Raw genomic sequence first — 13,403 nt, 5'->3', positions numbered from 1 at the left:
AGACATAGGAAAGTACCTTTCTGAAAAGATAATTTATTAAGCTTTGCACCCATCAACCTTTGCACATCTACCTTTTGCATAGATATATTTGGTATCCATCTACCTTACAACTGCTGGGTTTCCTCCCCACCGCTTATACCTCTTATTTTGCCACCTGTAAACATTGCTCTTTGTTCAAATTTTCCAGATGTGCATTAGTTCTGTCCATGATGAAAGGTCTACCTAGATTGTGAATATGCTACATATTGTTTGTGTGAGTGTATGTTAATCGTGTGTCTCCTGTCTGTTTGGAAATATGCAGCACAAAAATATTGTGAATTCTTAGCAAAAGTGCAAAAGGTCATAGAATCATAGAATGGTTTGGGTTGGAAGAGACCTAAAGGTCATATAGTTCCAACCCCCCTGCCATAGGCAGGCACACCTTCCACTAGACCAGGTTACTCAAAAGCTTTCTGAATAACTTGTTTTATAGCATCTGGTCCATGCAGTCACAATTAATTCACAGAATTAATTCAGTGTTTCTTGAAATCATCAGGCATGCTTTCTGGTTGTTCTCCATGTTTATGTGCTTTACGTAGCTCTACAGTTGCTTGAAGAGCCATTTTCCAGCATGTAATAACCCTACTCCAGACTTGCTCTCATGCAGTGCTAGAAGAGCTAGGAAACCATACTGTGACTCCGTGCCATGGTTTGACAGGAGTACTTCTTTAACAATTCACTGTGGTATTCATAACAGATGGCTTATCATTTATCATTTCTGTTATGATTTATTAATACACTATTATCCTTCTTTACTTCATTTCTAGTTCTTTGGTTTTTACTGTATGCATATGCATTCTTTAATAAATTTAGATAGAAAATGCCTCAGAACAAAATTTATGAATATACATGTGAAACATAGCAATATGAGTCTCTTGAAACGGTACAGTTTGCATAACAAGAATTAAGTGTTTTCATGCAGGAAATAAAAATAAACTGGAAAGTGTCCCCACTAAGTTATTCATTCAAAATTAAAAGAAGAGGACAAATATTTGTGTGAATTAATCGTAAAAATAAAAAGCATCAACTAAATTTAGAGCAGTAAGAATGATAACTCATTGCTGCTGCATAACAGCTTCTATGAATGCCATCTACTCATTATCCTTTGCAAGATGCTTTCAGTTTAGTAGGTAAATATTATTCTCTCTACTTCGCAGAAATTAGAGAGGTTAAATGTCAGCTTGCCTAAGATCACCGACAAACTCAATGGCAGAGACCAGAATATAATTCCCAGATCACCCAACCTTTTGCCTAGCATTTTGCCTACATATTCTTTTTATAAAAGAAATTGTACAGGGAAGAATCTTTGTATTTCTCCAAGAAGTGTGAAATGCTGTTACTGCATGTGGTGCTGCACAGCCTATAATAAGAGTCCCCTACACAAACCAGCAATCCAGTGAAGCATGTGGCCAATGTCTACAAAGTACATCAGCCCAGTTTGGCTCCTTGACACTTCACCAAGAAACAGTATGCAAAACAAGGTCCTTAGAACACAACACAGGGCAGAAATTTTACCCAGTACCAGGCAGGTTTTCTTGAGGGGAAAGATGTTAGAACTGACAAAAAAAAATGATAGTACCACAAACACTGTAACCCAGTTTAAAGTGATAAAGGTTTACTGCATCTTTTTTATTTTTTTAAATTAATTATCACATGATAGTTCCTCTGTTACATACGCTTCCTTTCTCCTTTTGCTTAACGGAACAGCAGCCATTAATAAATTTTCATTCTTCTTAAATATCTTTTCTTTCCATTTCAGTGAACTACTGTTATCTTTGAGAAACTAAAAGCTACCAAACACTTCAGAAAGATAAATCTGTCTAAAACTGTGTGAATTTAAGACGGTTACTTTGATCTCACTCCATATTTTTCTGCATATCTGGTTGCAGCCCTTCTATAATAAGTGCCACCTTGAACTTGTGATCTTAGAAAGCGAACACATGAACCTAAAAAGAGCAACAGATGTTCACCAGCCCTATCTGTGTAAAACACCTGAAGCAAGATTCTCAGAGTCAAAAAAGGTGTTTGAATGAAAAGTCTTCTAACTTGCAGCAGCGCTGGTTTAACAGTGAATGGGATAAACAAAAACACACAGGAAAAGTTGAATTTTAGATCAGGGTTCTTTACTCAAAGTCAAAATACAATACAGTTTACTTAACTGACATTTTCTCATTATAAATAGAATAAAACTTATGACCTAATATTGCTTGTAAAACACATCAGTTAAATACATTCCTTCTTTCACCAGCTAAACTAGTGTGAGATGGTATTTCATCAAGGTTGAATTTTTTTAAGAGAAAACCCTTGCAGCTAGTATGACTTTTGCTACTTAGCATTATAGTCTTCTCTTTAGTAAGATGCAAGGAAGCTTGGCTTTCTCATCATGTCATGTCCCAAGGTTCAGAGACTTTTTAACACTGCAATACTTGAGTCTCGTCCCAGTGCTGCTCCTTACTCTTAAAAACATTTAATTCCCTAAGCCACCTGTTTTACAATCCAAACTCTCAGGAGAGTTTCACTGTCCAGAAGAGATAAGTTAATAAAATTTCTTTTCACTAACAGTGAATTTGTCAACATCTATTTTAAGCGAGTGGAGAGTCTTTTGAGTGGATTGCAAAGTACACTGACGTCTTCCATCTAGCCAAGATGGCCAAGACTCGCCAACACCAGTACCCAAGCATTGCAAAGATGTCACACAACAGCAAAAGGATAAATTCACCTCATATTCAATTGAGGTGAATATGTTGAAACTGCCAATATGAAACCCAATAATGTGTTTTCTCTTTTTTATGCATGTGCAACTGTTATATTTTTTATATGAGAAACGAAGTCTCATCTTCTTTCTCTTGATCCGGCAAACAAAAATAGTTACATTATGAATGTTTGTTTTCACTTCCCATTGCATGTGCGTAAGCAATGCAGAAATGTAAAGTTCTATATCATATTATGCATATGAAACACAACCGTCAATCAGCCTCTTCCTGTTGTGTGCGTCTGCATTCATTTCTACTATGATCACTTTTATACTGCTGTTCCCTCATTTTGCCCAATTGGTGGGTTTGGTTTTTTACTCTTCAATTTCACCTAACTCAGTCTAAAGCAACCTAGGAATAAATGTAATCAAAATGAGAATAGGAGCCAGATTTCAGAGAATTAAGTCCAATTTACATTATGTGTTGCTCTGGAGTGAAGCACACTGGCTGCAATTTTCAAGCAACTGCAAGAACATGTGAAGTAAACTTTATTTTTCTTGTTGTCTAATCTATTTCCTTCATTGTCTAAAAATCCAGCAGGAGAACACTGATTTAGATTTTATAAGAAGCAGTTCCCTTGCCACGTATACTCACACTGCTCCCAAATAACTAGGAAAACGTTCTTGTCAACTCACCAGGTGGGGGTCTGAAAGTGTTAAGACTGCTTAAGAGACTAAGCAATGCTTGTGCTTCAACTTGCTATCAGCTAGTGTGTTTAACGCACAAAAAAATAGCTAGCACCATTAGTTAAGTGCAAGTCCTAGTTACAATATAAAACATAGATGAACAGCCTCTACCATCACCTCAGCATGGTGCTTAATGGTTGCTTGAAGGTACCATATAATCTTTTGGATGGCTTAAACGTTTCTTTCTTCACAGTTCAAAGAAGAAGAGTGGTTATTAAACCTGGTGTTCTCACAACATTTTCAGAGTAGAACTTCACTGTATAAGAAGTGCCACTTAGATTACTAAGGATAGGATCTAAGGTTTATACAACACTTGCTGTTGAAAAGTTAAACAGAAAAGAGTGTGCTGACCCTTATAATCATATAAGTTTACGTTGAGGAGCATGAAATTCCTCAATCTTGAACAAGCTGAAATCTCAAATCTCAAACTGCTAAACAAAAAGCAAATAAAAGTGGATGGTTTTGCAGACAAGGTATTCCTCCTTCCAGTCATCATTTCATTTCAGTATAATTATTCATTTAAATTACTTTTGAAATATCTGATTTTCTAAACAGCATTGTTTTTAATTAGCAGGGGGATAAGAAAAAAGTAGAAGTAACTGGTGGAAAATGAGTATAAGATTTCTTGACTATGTAACTTGCCCAAATGGGTAATAACTGAAGGTTGTCACCATCTGATGTTTGTTCATTGGTCTGTGTAAAATGAAGTGGTGATCTGAGTCCCATAGGATTTGGAGAGCACTTGCAGCACAGAAGGCAATAATTAACATCATTGCTAAGTCTCTAGAACTATGCCAAGCATCGAATAGGGACAAAAACATAATTTACGTTGTTACCCTTAAAGGTTTTGTTCCTTAATTCCAGAGTTCAGTAAGACTGGAGGAGCAGCCAAAGGAAGTTTGTTTTTTTCTGGTACCCACACTATGCTTGCTCTTTGCAACAAAGCAAACATTTCAGCTTCTAGAGCCAGCAAATCAAGCAGTGTTTACAAACATAATCCCTTCCAAATAAAATTGAAATCCAACTTAGATAACACCGACAGATAACAAATCCATACTTTTAAAGGAATGTTAACGAGCTTCAGGCAAAAATAGAAATGAAGCAAAAGGCAATACTTATGTGGTACTCTTCTTTTTCATGCCTTTATGTGTACTAGAACTATAGCCCCAGTGAAATTTGTCCACGCATGAAAGTTTTCCACACCACAAAACTCAAAGTGGAGAGAGCTGTCAAGGTGCAACCCCTTTGCGCTTGTCCACTTCTGACCCTCCAAGTTGGTACATAACAAAGTTAGCTGACCTTGGTCGTTATAGCAGTAAGTATAAGCAAGAGCCTCTCTGCATACCATTCCATGGTATTAGCTATAGCTAATAACATGAGACGTTATCTGCTACAAGCAGACACTATCCAAAAAATATGCCATTAATTTCAGAGTTTGTTACTTAGAAGACACTTAACTGAAAAATAAAATTGCTGAAAAGAAAATTGGTTCTGTTTTACCTCAAACCAGGACAGATACTCACAGGTCTTTCTGTAACTTTTTTATTTCTTGTTGCCTTGTTTTCTAATGAGAGTAGACTCTTTTGTAGTGAATTTAAGCCAATGATAATAGATTTGCTTTGGGAGAAAAACACTGTCACTGCAAGAAAAGTTGTTCACTGGCCATGAAGAGGCTGGCAAGGTTACCATGTGGTGGATAAATGAATTTGATGACATGCTTAATTATGCAGATTTTATGGACCAGATATGCCATTTAATGGTTGCTACAGGAAACAAGAGTCAAACTACTGTGTAAAATTGTCAATGAATTTATGGGACCTGGCAGACATCATGGATTTTGCAGAAGTTTAGTTTGCCAAAACACCAAGTAATTGAAGCTTAATCCTCAAAATTACAATAAAGGACTTTTTAAGTTTATTCTGTATTTGCTAAGTGTACTGAAAGTAGGAATAGATACACTGCCTGATTATTGACATGGTATATTTCTTATTCTAGGTTCTATCCTTAGGGGCTGATGTCCTACCAGAATATAAACTCCAGACACCTCGCATCAACAAGTTTACTATATTGCACTATAGTCCTTTCAAAGCCGTGTGGGACTGGCTCATTTTGTTGCTGGTAATATACACCGCCATATTCACCCCTTACTCTGCTGCCTTCCTTCTGAATGATAGCGAGGAACGGAAGAGGAGAGAGTGTGGATATTCTTGCAGCCCACTGAATGTTGTAGACTTAATTGTGGATATTATGTTTATCATTGACATTCTAATAAACTTCAGAACAACATATGTAAACCAGAATGAAGAAGTGGTAAGTGACCCAGCAAAAATAGCAATTCACTACTTCAAAGGCTGGTTCCTAATTGACATGGTTGCTGCAATACCTTTTGACCTGCTGATTTTTGGCTCTGGCTCTGAAGAGGTAAGCTTAAATGATTAAGAAATCTTAAATATTAAGTTTTGACTTTACTACAGTAATCTGTATATCCTAATATATTTTTTGCTTGTCAGTTAATAGGCTGTTTAGTAGTTCCACCCCATTTTTGAAAGTTAAACTAAAATTAAATCTTCCTTAGTAGAATAATGTCGAATATTAGCTTTCACTGACAGTAGAACAAGTTGAAAAATTCAGCTAGTATTTTTCAATTATACCATATTTGATAGTCTTTACAAATAATAAAATAAATATATCATGTATGAAGGACTGGTTCAAATGCTTTTATTTAAGAACTGTTCCTTTGATTTGCTGCTTGCTTTGTAAAAACTGCTCATAATGCATATAAATGTTGTGTTGGCGTTAAAGCATTAAAATAAATTTTCTCTGTTCAAAATCTTTAGATCAGATGCTTACTCAGTGTAAAATGGATTAGTTGTTGTATGAACTACACCAGTTAAAAACATTAGGCTGTTGTCTATTTTATCAAGAATCTGGACTACCAAAAGAAAGAAAAAAATATTATATGGGGTTAACCTTGCAGCATGACTAATGTCCTCACCCTATCTGTACAATAGGTTAAAAAAGTGTTCAATATATGCATACAAAAATTGCCCAAAGGAGTATAAAACATACGCTATGTTCTGGATGCCTGACCCAGTTCTGCCTCCTTCCAAAGAATTTTATTTAATTTAAGAAGGGCTAAAGTTATATTTTTTGATGAAAAGTGAACTGACAAGTAGAGAATTGGGATTTTTTGTGATGCATAGAATACAGCAGTTAAAAAAAAAAGCAGCAAACCAAGCAAAATATGATCCCTTCACTTTTTAAAGGACACATATCCATTTCTTAAAAATACCATTTTGCACATATTGACATAAGGGAAACAGACAGTTTTGTTGACCATATGCGCATCTCATTAATTGAGAAGAGAAAGGTGAGGACTACAAATTAATCAGCAACCTTTAGCATGAAAACTTACTGATCTGACTGTATGCCTCCATGTCACAATGCAGAGAATGCAAAAACATTTTCATTTTAAAATGAATTCCTTTTTATGAAAGTCATTTGCTGTGACAGCAAATATTTTTATGTCTACCCCAAAAACCTGATCTGAATTCTGAGCATACCCTAGCTATCCTCACAAATTACATGTAAATTTAATTAAGTATGCCTTTAAGGGTCGGTATAAAACTGGCACATACCTACGTGCACCTTGAGCGTCTTGTGAGCATATTCAGTCTTAAAAATTTCAGAAGTAGGATGACTAACATTCATGCTTTTCTTAAACTCATTTTCTTAAATTTTATATAATGAGAATGTTTTCCTGTCTCCTGTGCTTCTGAAAAATCATTATAATGTGGTCTAATTCAGCAGTCAGAGAAATCAATACTAACGTTCCTAATCAATAGTGATATTCCTAATAATTTGAACATGAGTGTACACACTCAAGGTAAATGATGAATCTGGAGAAACATGTAGGTAATATCATGCAGTAGAAGTAAATTTTGTTAAGGCAATGCAATAAGAAGACAGATGCTAACATAAAGGACAGAGGGAACATGTTAATAGTTCTCCTACCACAATAGAACTTTTCTGTTCTGGAGGTGACTAAAAAGTTCAGAGATTTAAGAGAAACTTTGATAACTTTTTGCATTTATCATCTGTGGTATGCCTCAGTCTTTCTGCAGATTTTTTTCCGTGGTTTTGATAGCACAGACACATGAAAGACAAACATCCTGACAATGGCATTACTTCTACCTTGGACCACATCATTCCACTTCAGGTGTGGTCTGCAACCCTTTCTGATCACTGAGCACTCATCACTGCCAAAAATTACGTTCAGTGACTGGAAGTGTGGAACATCAAGTGTTACAATGGCGACCGATTCCAAAGTTGATTGAAGGAGTGCTCTTTGGATTTATTCATAGAATCATGGAATGGTTAGAGTTGGAAGGGACCTTAAAGATCATCTAGTTCCAACACACCCTGCCATGGGCAGGGACACCTCCCACTAGACCAGGATGCTCAAAGCCCCAACCAACCTGGCCTTGAACACTTCCAGGGGTGGGGCATCCACAGCTTCCCTGGGCAACCTGTTCCAGTGCCTCACCACCCTCATAATGAAAAATTTCTTTCTGATACCTACTGTAAATCTACCCTCTTCCAGTTTGAAGCCATTACCCCTTGTCCTATTGCTACATGTCCTTGTAAAAAGTCCCTCTCCAGCTTTCCTGTAGGCCCCATTTAAGTACTGGAAGGCTGCTATAAGGTGTCCCCGGAGCCTTCTCTTCTCCAGACTGAACAACCCCTACTCTCTCAGTCTGTCTTCACATCAGAGGTGCTCCAGCCCTCTGATCATCTTTGTGTCACTCCTCTGGACCTGCTTCAACAGGTCTGTGTCCTTCTTATGCTGAGGACTCCAAAGCTGGACGCAGTACTCCAGATGGGGTGTCACTGGAGTGGAGTAGATGGAGAGAATGAGTTCCCTTGACCTGCTGGCCACGGTCCTTTTGAGGCATCCCAGGATGCAATTGGCCTTCTGAGCTGCAAGCACAGATTGCCAGGTCGTGTTGAGCTTCTCATCCATCAACCCCCCAAGTCCTTCTCCTCAGGGCTGTTCTCAATCCATTCTCTGCCCAGCCTGTGTTTGTGCTTGGGTTTGCCCTGACCCATGTGCAGGACCTTGCACTTGGCCTTGTTGAACTTCATGAGGTTGGCATGGGCCCACCTCTCAAGCCTGCCAAGGTCCCTCTGGATGGCACCCCTCCTCTCCAGTGTGTCTACTGCACCACACAGCAACTTGCTGTGGGTGCACAGCAGTCGTCAACTTGCTGAGGGTGCACTCAATCCCAACATCCATGTTGCCCATTGTGGATGGTTGTTCATTCTCACAGTCCCTGCCTTTGCCTTCTATGACTTGGGCAGTGAAGACTGAGGCAAAGAAGTCAACTCAGTCTTCGCCATATCCCAGGTGAACAGGTGTCCTATTTTCTTCTGGAGAGGGCCCACATCCTCCCTAGTCTTCCTTTTATCACTGACATACTTACAGAAGTTTTTATTGTTGCACTTGATGTCCCTGGCCAGTTTTAATTCTATCTGGGCTTTAGCTTTCCAAACATGATCCCTGGCTGCTTGGACAGTTTCTCTGTATTCCTCCCAGGCTACCTGTCTTTGCTTCCACCCTCTGTAGGCCTCCTTATTGCTTTTGATTATGTCCAGGAGCTCCTTCTTCATCCATACAGGCCTCCTGGCTTTTTTGCCTGACTTTTTCATTTCTGGAATGTATTGCTTCTGAGCTTGGAGGAGGTGGTCCTTTAATACTAACCAGCTTCCCTGAGTCCCTCTCCCCTCCAGTGCTTTATCCCATTGTACCTTACCAAGCAGATCCCTCAAGAGGCCAAAGTCTGCTCTCATGAAGTCCAGGGTGGCGAGCTTGCTATGCACCCCCTTCACTGCCCTAAGGATCTTGAACTATATCATTTCATGATCTCTGCAGCCAAGGTGACCCTTGAGCTTGACATTCCCCACTAGCCCCTCCTTGTTGGTAAGGACAAGGTCCAATATAGCTCCTCTCCTTGTTGGCTCCTCTACCACTCAGAGAAGGAAGTTACCATCAATGCATTTTAAGAACTTCCTGGATTGCTTGTGCCCTACTGTGTTGTCCTTCCGACAGATCTCGAAGTCCCCCATGAGGACCAGGGCCTGTGAACAGAAGGCTGCTCCTATCTGTCTGTAGAAGGCCTCATCTGCTTGATCATCCTGGTCAGCTGGCCTATAGCAGACCCCCAGTAGAATGTCACCTGCCTCTGTGTTTCCTTTAGTCCCAACCCTTAAGCTCTCTGTCGGCTCTTCATCCATCCCCAGGAGGAGCTCCATGTACTACAGATGGTCATTGATGTAGAGGGTAACACCCCCTCCTCATTTCTACTGCCTGTCCTTCCCAAAAAGCCTGTGTCCTTCCATTCCAACACTCCAGTCATGGGAGCCATCCCACCACATCTCAGTGATGTCAATGAGATCATAGCCCTGGACACGTGTGCACATCTCTATCTCCTCTTCTTTGTTACTTATGCTATGTGCATTTGCAAAGAGGCATTTAAGTTGGGACCCTGTTGAAGCTGAAGCTAATTTACTGGCTGGAGTGGCTGCAATTCCTTTGTGTTGCTCTCCATGTGGCATTCCTTTGAGGTTTTTAACCCTGAACATCATTCTTCCACCTCCCCCATTACAGATGTCCTTAAGAGTGAAGTGCCAGGTGCTAAAGTGATGATAAAGGGATAACTTTAACATAAGATAATGTTACAGATTAGTAGCAAGCAAGTGCATTTTGGCAGGTGAGTAGAAAAATACAAAAACATTGAACTTAGAACAGAAATTATTGGACAATGTAATGATGTTTTAAGTATTGCAGATACATGTAGATTAATTCTTTATTCTCTCAAAACCAGGTAATTGAACAGTTTCACTATCTGGAAAAAACAGTGTGTTTAGCAAAGCAGCAATGAAACTACACAGTTTATGACCAGTTCACCATGCCATCATGACTTCTCTCTCTCATTCGTGGTATTGAATATGTCAATCAATTTTTCTAAGCTGCTACTTACTGCAGGTTTGCTTCCTACATTGCTATCTATAATATTCTCCAAATGATCCCTTTTTGATAGTTTAGCAAGAAGAAGCAAACATAAAACTGTTAGAATTGAGCATTTTTTGTCTAATAGATTTTTTTCAGTCATAAGTACTATCATTTTAATGAAATAGCTCTTTTTTGTTTTCTGGAGATTCTTCAAATAAGATCCCCTACGAACAATTGTATTGAATACTCTTTTTACTAAGCAACATAAGCTCCAAAGAGAGCTCTGTGTGTGCTCACCCAGCTTTAAAACACCTTGATAACAAACCGAGTCTAGAAAGGACAAGAGGTAATAATCCAAATACCACAGGCAGCACTATCTGAATGTTTCGCTTTGAGCCATACTTTGTCAACCATAAGAAAGCAACAGAGTAAGACAGTTAACTTTCCAATTTCTAAAATAGGGAACTAATATAATTTTAAATTATTTTTTTCTGTTTAAGCAGACTCAACGCAAAATGATTATGGCTAGCAGTAAACTGTTCTCTTTTTTTTTTTTCGTGCATGTGTTGTAAATGTTAAGTGGCATCCCTGATACCTGAGAAGGTAAAAATAATGAGTAGATAGATTTTTTACTTTCTGTTCTTTTGATAGTATATTTTTAATCATTCTGCTCAGCTGAGGAGTCTGTGTTGGATTTTAAACAAATAAAAGTTGCAGTGGCACAGCTCCTTAAAGGACACACACATGTGTCTCTACAAGCAGAAAGCTGCTTAAAACTACTAGATATTTTTAGATATATACATTTAAAATAATTGATCAGCTTTTCACTTCAAAGACAGGTATGTTGTAGGGAAAAATCACATGGATATATAGATAACTAGTTTCTTCTCTTTCATCTAGAACCTGCGGCAAAAAAACATACAAACAGCTTCAGCAAGAAAATGTTCATATTTACAATTTTATTAAATTGAGGCCAGAGAGAACACTTAGCTGAAATATGCAGAAAGACATGAAAGTTTTTGATTTTGCTATTTGTACAAATAATAGTGATCAGAGCTATTTTACGGAACGTAATTAAATAGCCTGTCAACAGGAAAAATGCTGCCTTAGAAAATAAAAATAAATACATTGTGATGTATATATGCAGCATACTCACAAAATGTAAGAGTGAATGTGTTTTCTACTCATAGTAACAAAACAAGAAAATAGATGGGTTTTGGCTAAAATGAAGACATATAAATCAAAGTATTCTTGTTCTTGTCTTTGTTTTGAGGTCTTCCCTTCACTCCGTTACACAGTGTATCTGTTAAAGCAAACTGAAAAGAAGAATCCCACATTTCTGCAATTGGAGGTGAAACCTCATAGACCTGATTGCATCTCCACTAATAGAATCAGTACTTTACCTTCTAAATTAAAATATATTTGAAAATCAAGCTCAGAAAACACCTCAGGAAGAGATAGTTTTCTGTGCTTAGTTTAGCAATTTACTTGGAAAACCTGTTCCCATGAATTTCAAGTCTTTTACACTGAAGACTGCATAGCTGATCGTACAGGCAGTCTGCCTTTGCATTAGCAACTCTGTGGAGTGAATACAGTCCAGGATGGTGCAGCTTTAGGGTAGAATCTCTGGAAATTATTTAGGTGGCTGGCTAATATCAGAGAAACATTTAGTATCAATTTTTTTCTTCCCTTAATTGTTTTTCAAGATGAAGCAAAGAGGAACCCCGGCACTGCTTGAGCAGGCAGTTATTCGTAGGCCTTTTTGGCAGTCCTTTATCAACAGCAGTTGAAGTACCAGTGCCCTAATATAAATAAGAAGTTTTCGTTAGTTGGAGTATGTTTTTTTTAAATGCTGCTTGTACTAACATTTTCAGTATCATGGTGCATACAGCATAAAGATTTTCAACAATGACACAGTGCTCAGAAGAGACTATTAAGGTAATGGAGCATAGACTGAAAGGCCAAATTCTGGCATGTATTAGAAATTTTTCCAAGAGAGAGAAAAGAGGTAACTATGCTTGATGCTATAGTACTCATATTTAATAGTTTTATTTACAGGCTGCAAAAATGGTAGAAGATTGATGATGGTTTTAACATAAAATGTAGGTGACAGGAAATCATTGAGAAACTGAGGACCTTACAACACCAAGAAACTGGAAAGGACCCTACAGCAGATAAACTACTGTGTAAGCAAGTGCACATTAATGCACATTGGCAGAGACAATTTGAGCTACTCATACACATCAGTGGGTTATTTGGTTTAAAAAAGAGACAAATAAGAGATGACGTTATAGATTTATACATTAACAATAATGGATATTATGAAGAAAGAAAGAAAAACCCACAAAAATCTAGAGGAAACGGAAGGATCTGGCCACCAGTGAGAAAGTCATGAGTCGTAAATTACTTTTTGCAAGCAGAATATCATTTATGCAGATAATTAATTAGGTGATACCAGCTCCCTCTTCTAGTCTGATACAATAATAACTTCTGAGTGATACCCTCTGCAATCAGATAGACTGATGCCCTCCTCTTTCAAATCATGCTGTAATCAATTGTTGTCCATCAAAATAGCCCCCTGCTGTAGTCATTTCAGCATCAGGGCTTGAGAAATTGGAGTATAAACCAATCTGACTGTTAAAAAAGAAGACTAATCACACTTAAGGATACATAGATTTTGTAAAATAAATTTAGTGACCTATACTTAGAAAACTTAGTATCCATGAACTCCTGTTTTTAGAAGGTCATTTTTTTCCTCCAGAGAGAAAATAATTGACAAAATTTAACCTTTCTCAAGCTTCTTACTATGAGAACTGAACAATTATTCTAAAACAACTAAAGATGTCTTCTGTGTGGTTACTTAGCTTGCGAAAAGAACCATGTAGGCATGAAAGAACCATTGTAGGCATGATG

General features: G+C 37.9%; 1 protein-coding gene across 1 annotated transcript in view; it reads left to right on the top strand.

The window, feature by feature from the left end:
• KCNH7 (potassium voltage-gated channel subfamily H member 7) overlaps positions 1–13,403 on the top strand; it is a 253,766-nt gene that overhangs the window by 188,219 nt on the left and 52,144 nt on the right. The window contains exon 7 of the mRNA XM_082484494.1: positions 5,474–5,899. Coding sequence (XP_082340620.1) covers positions 5,474–5,899 — 426 coding nt within the window. The remainder of the gene's footprint in view (positions 1–5,473; positions 5,900–13,403) is intronic.

Source organism: Vanellus vanellus (assembly GCF_965231255.1).
Source record: "Vanellus vanellus genome assembly, chromosome: 5".
NCBI lineage: Eukaryota > Metazoa > Chordata > Aves > Charadriiformes > Charadriidae > Vanellus > Vanellus vanellus.
This window is presented reverse-complemented; position numbering and strand designations above follow the sequence as displayed.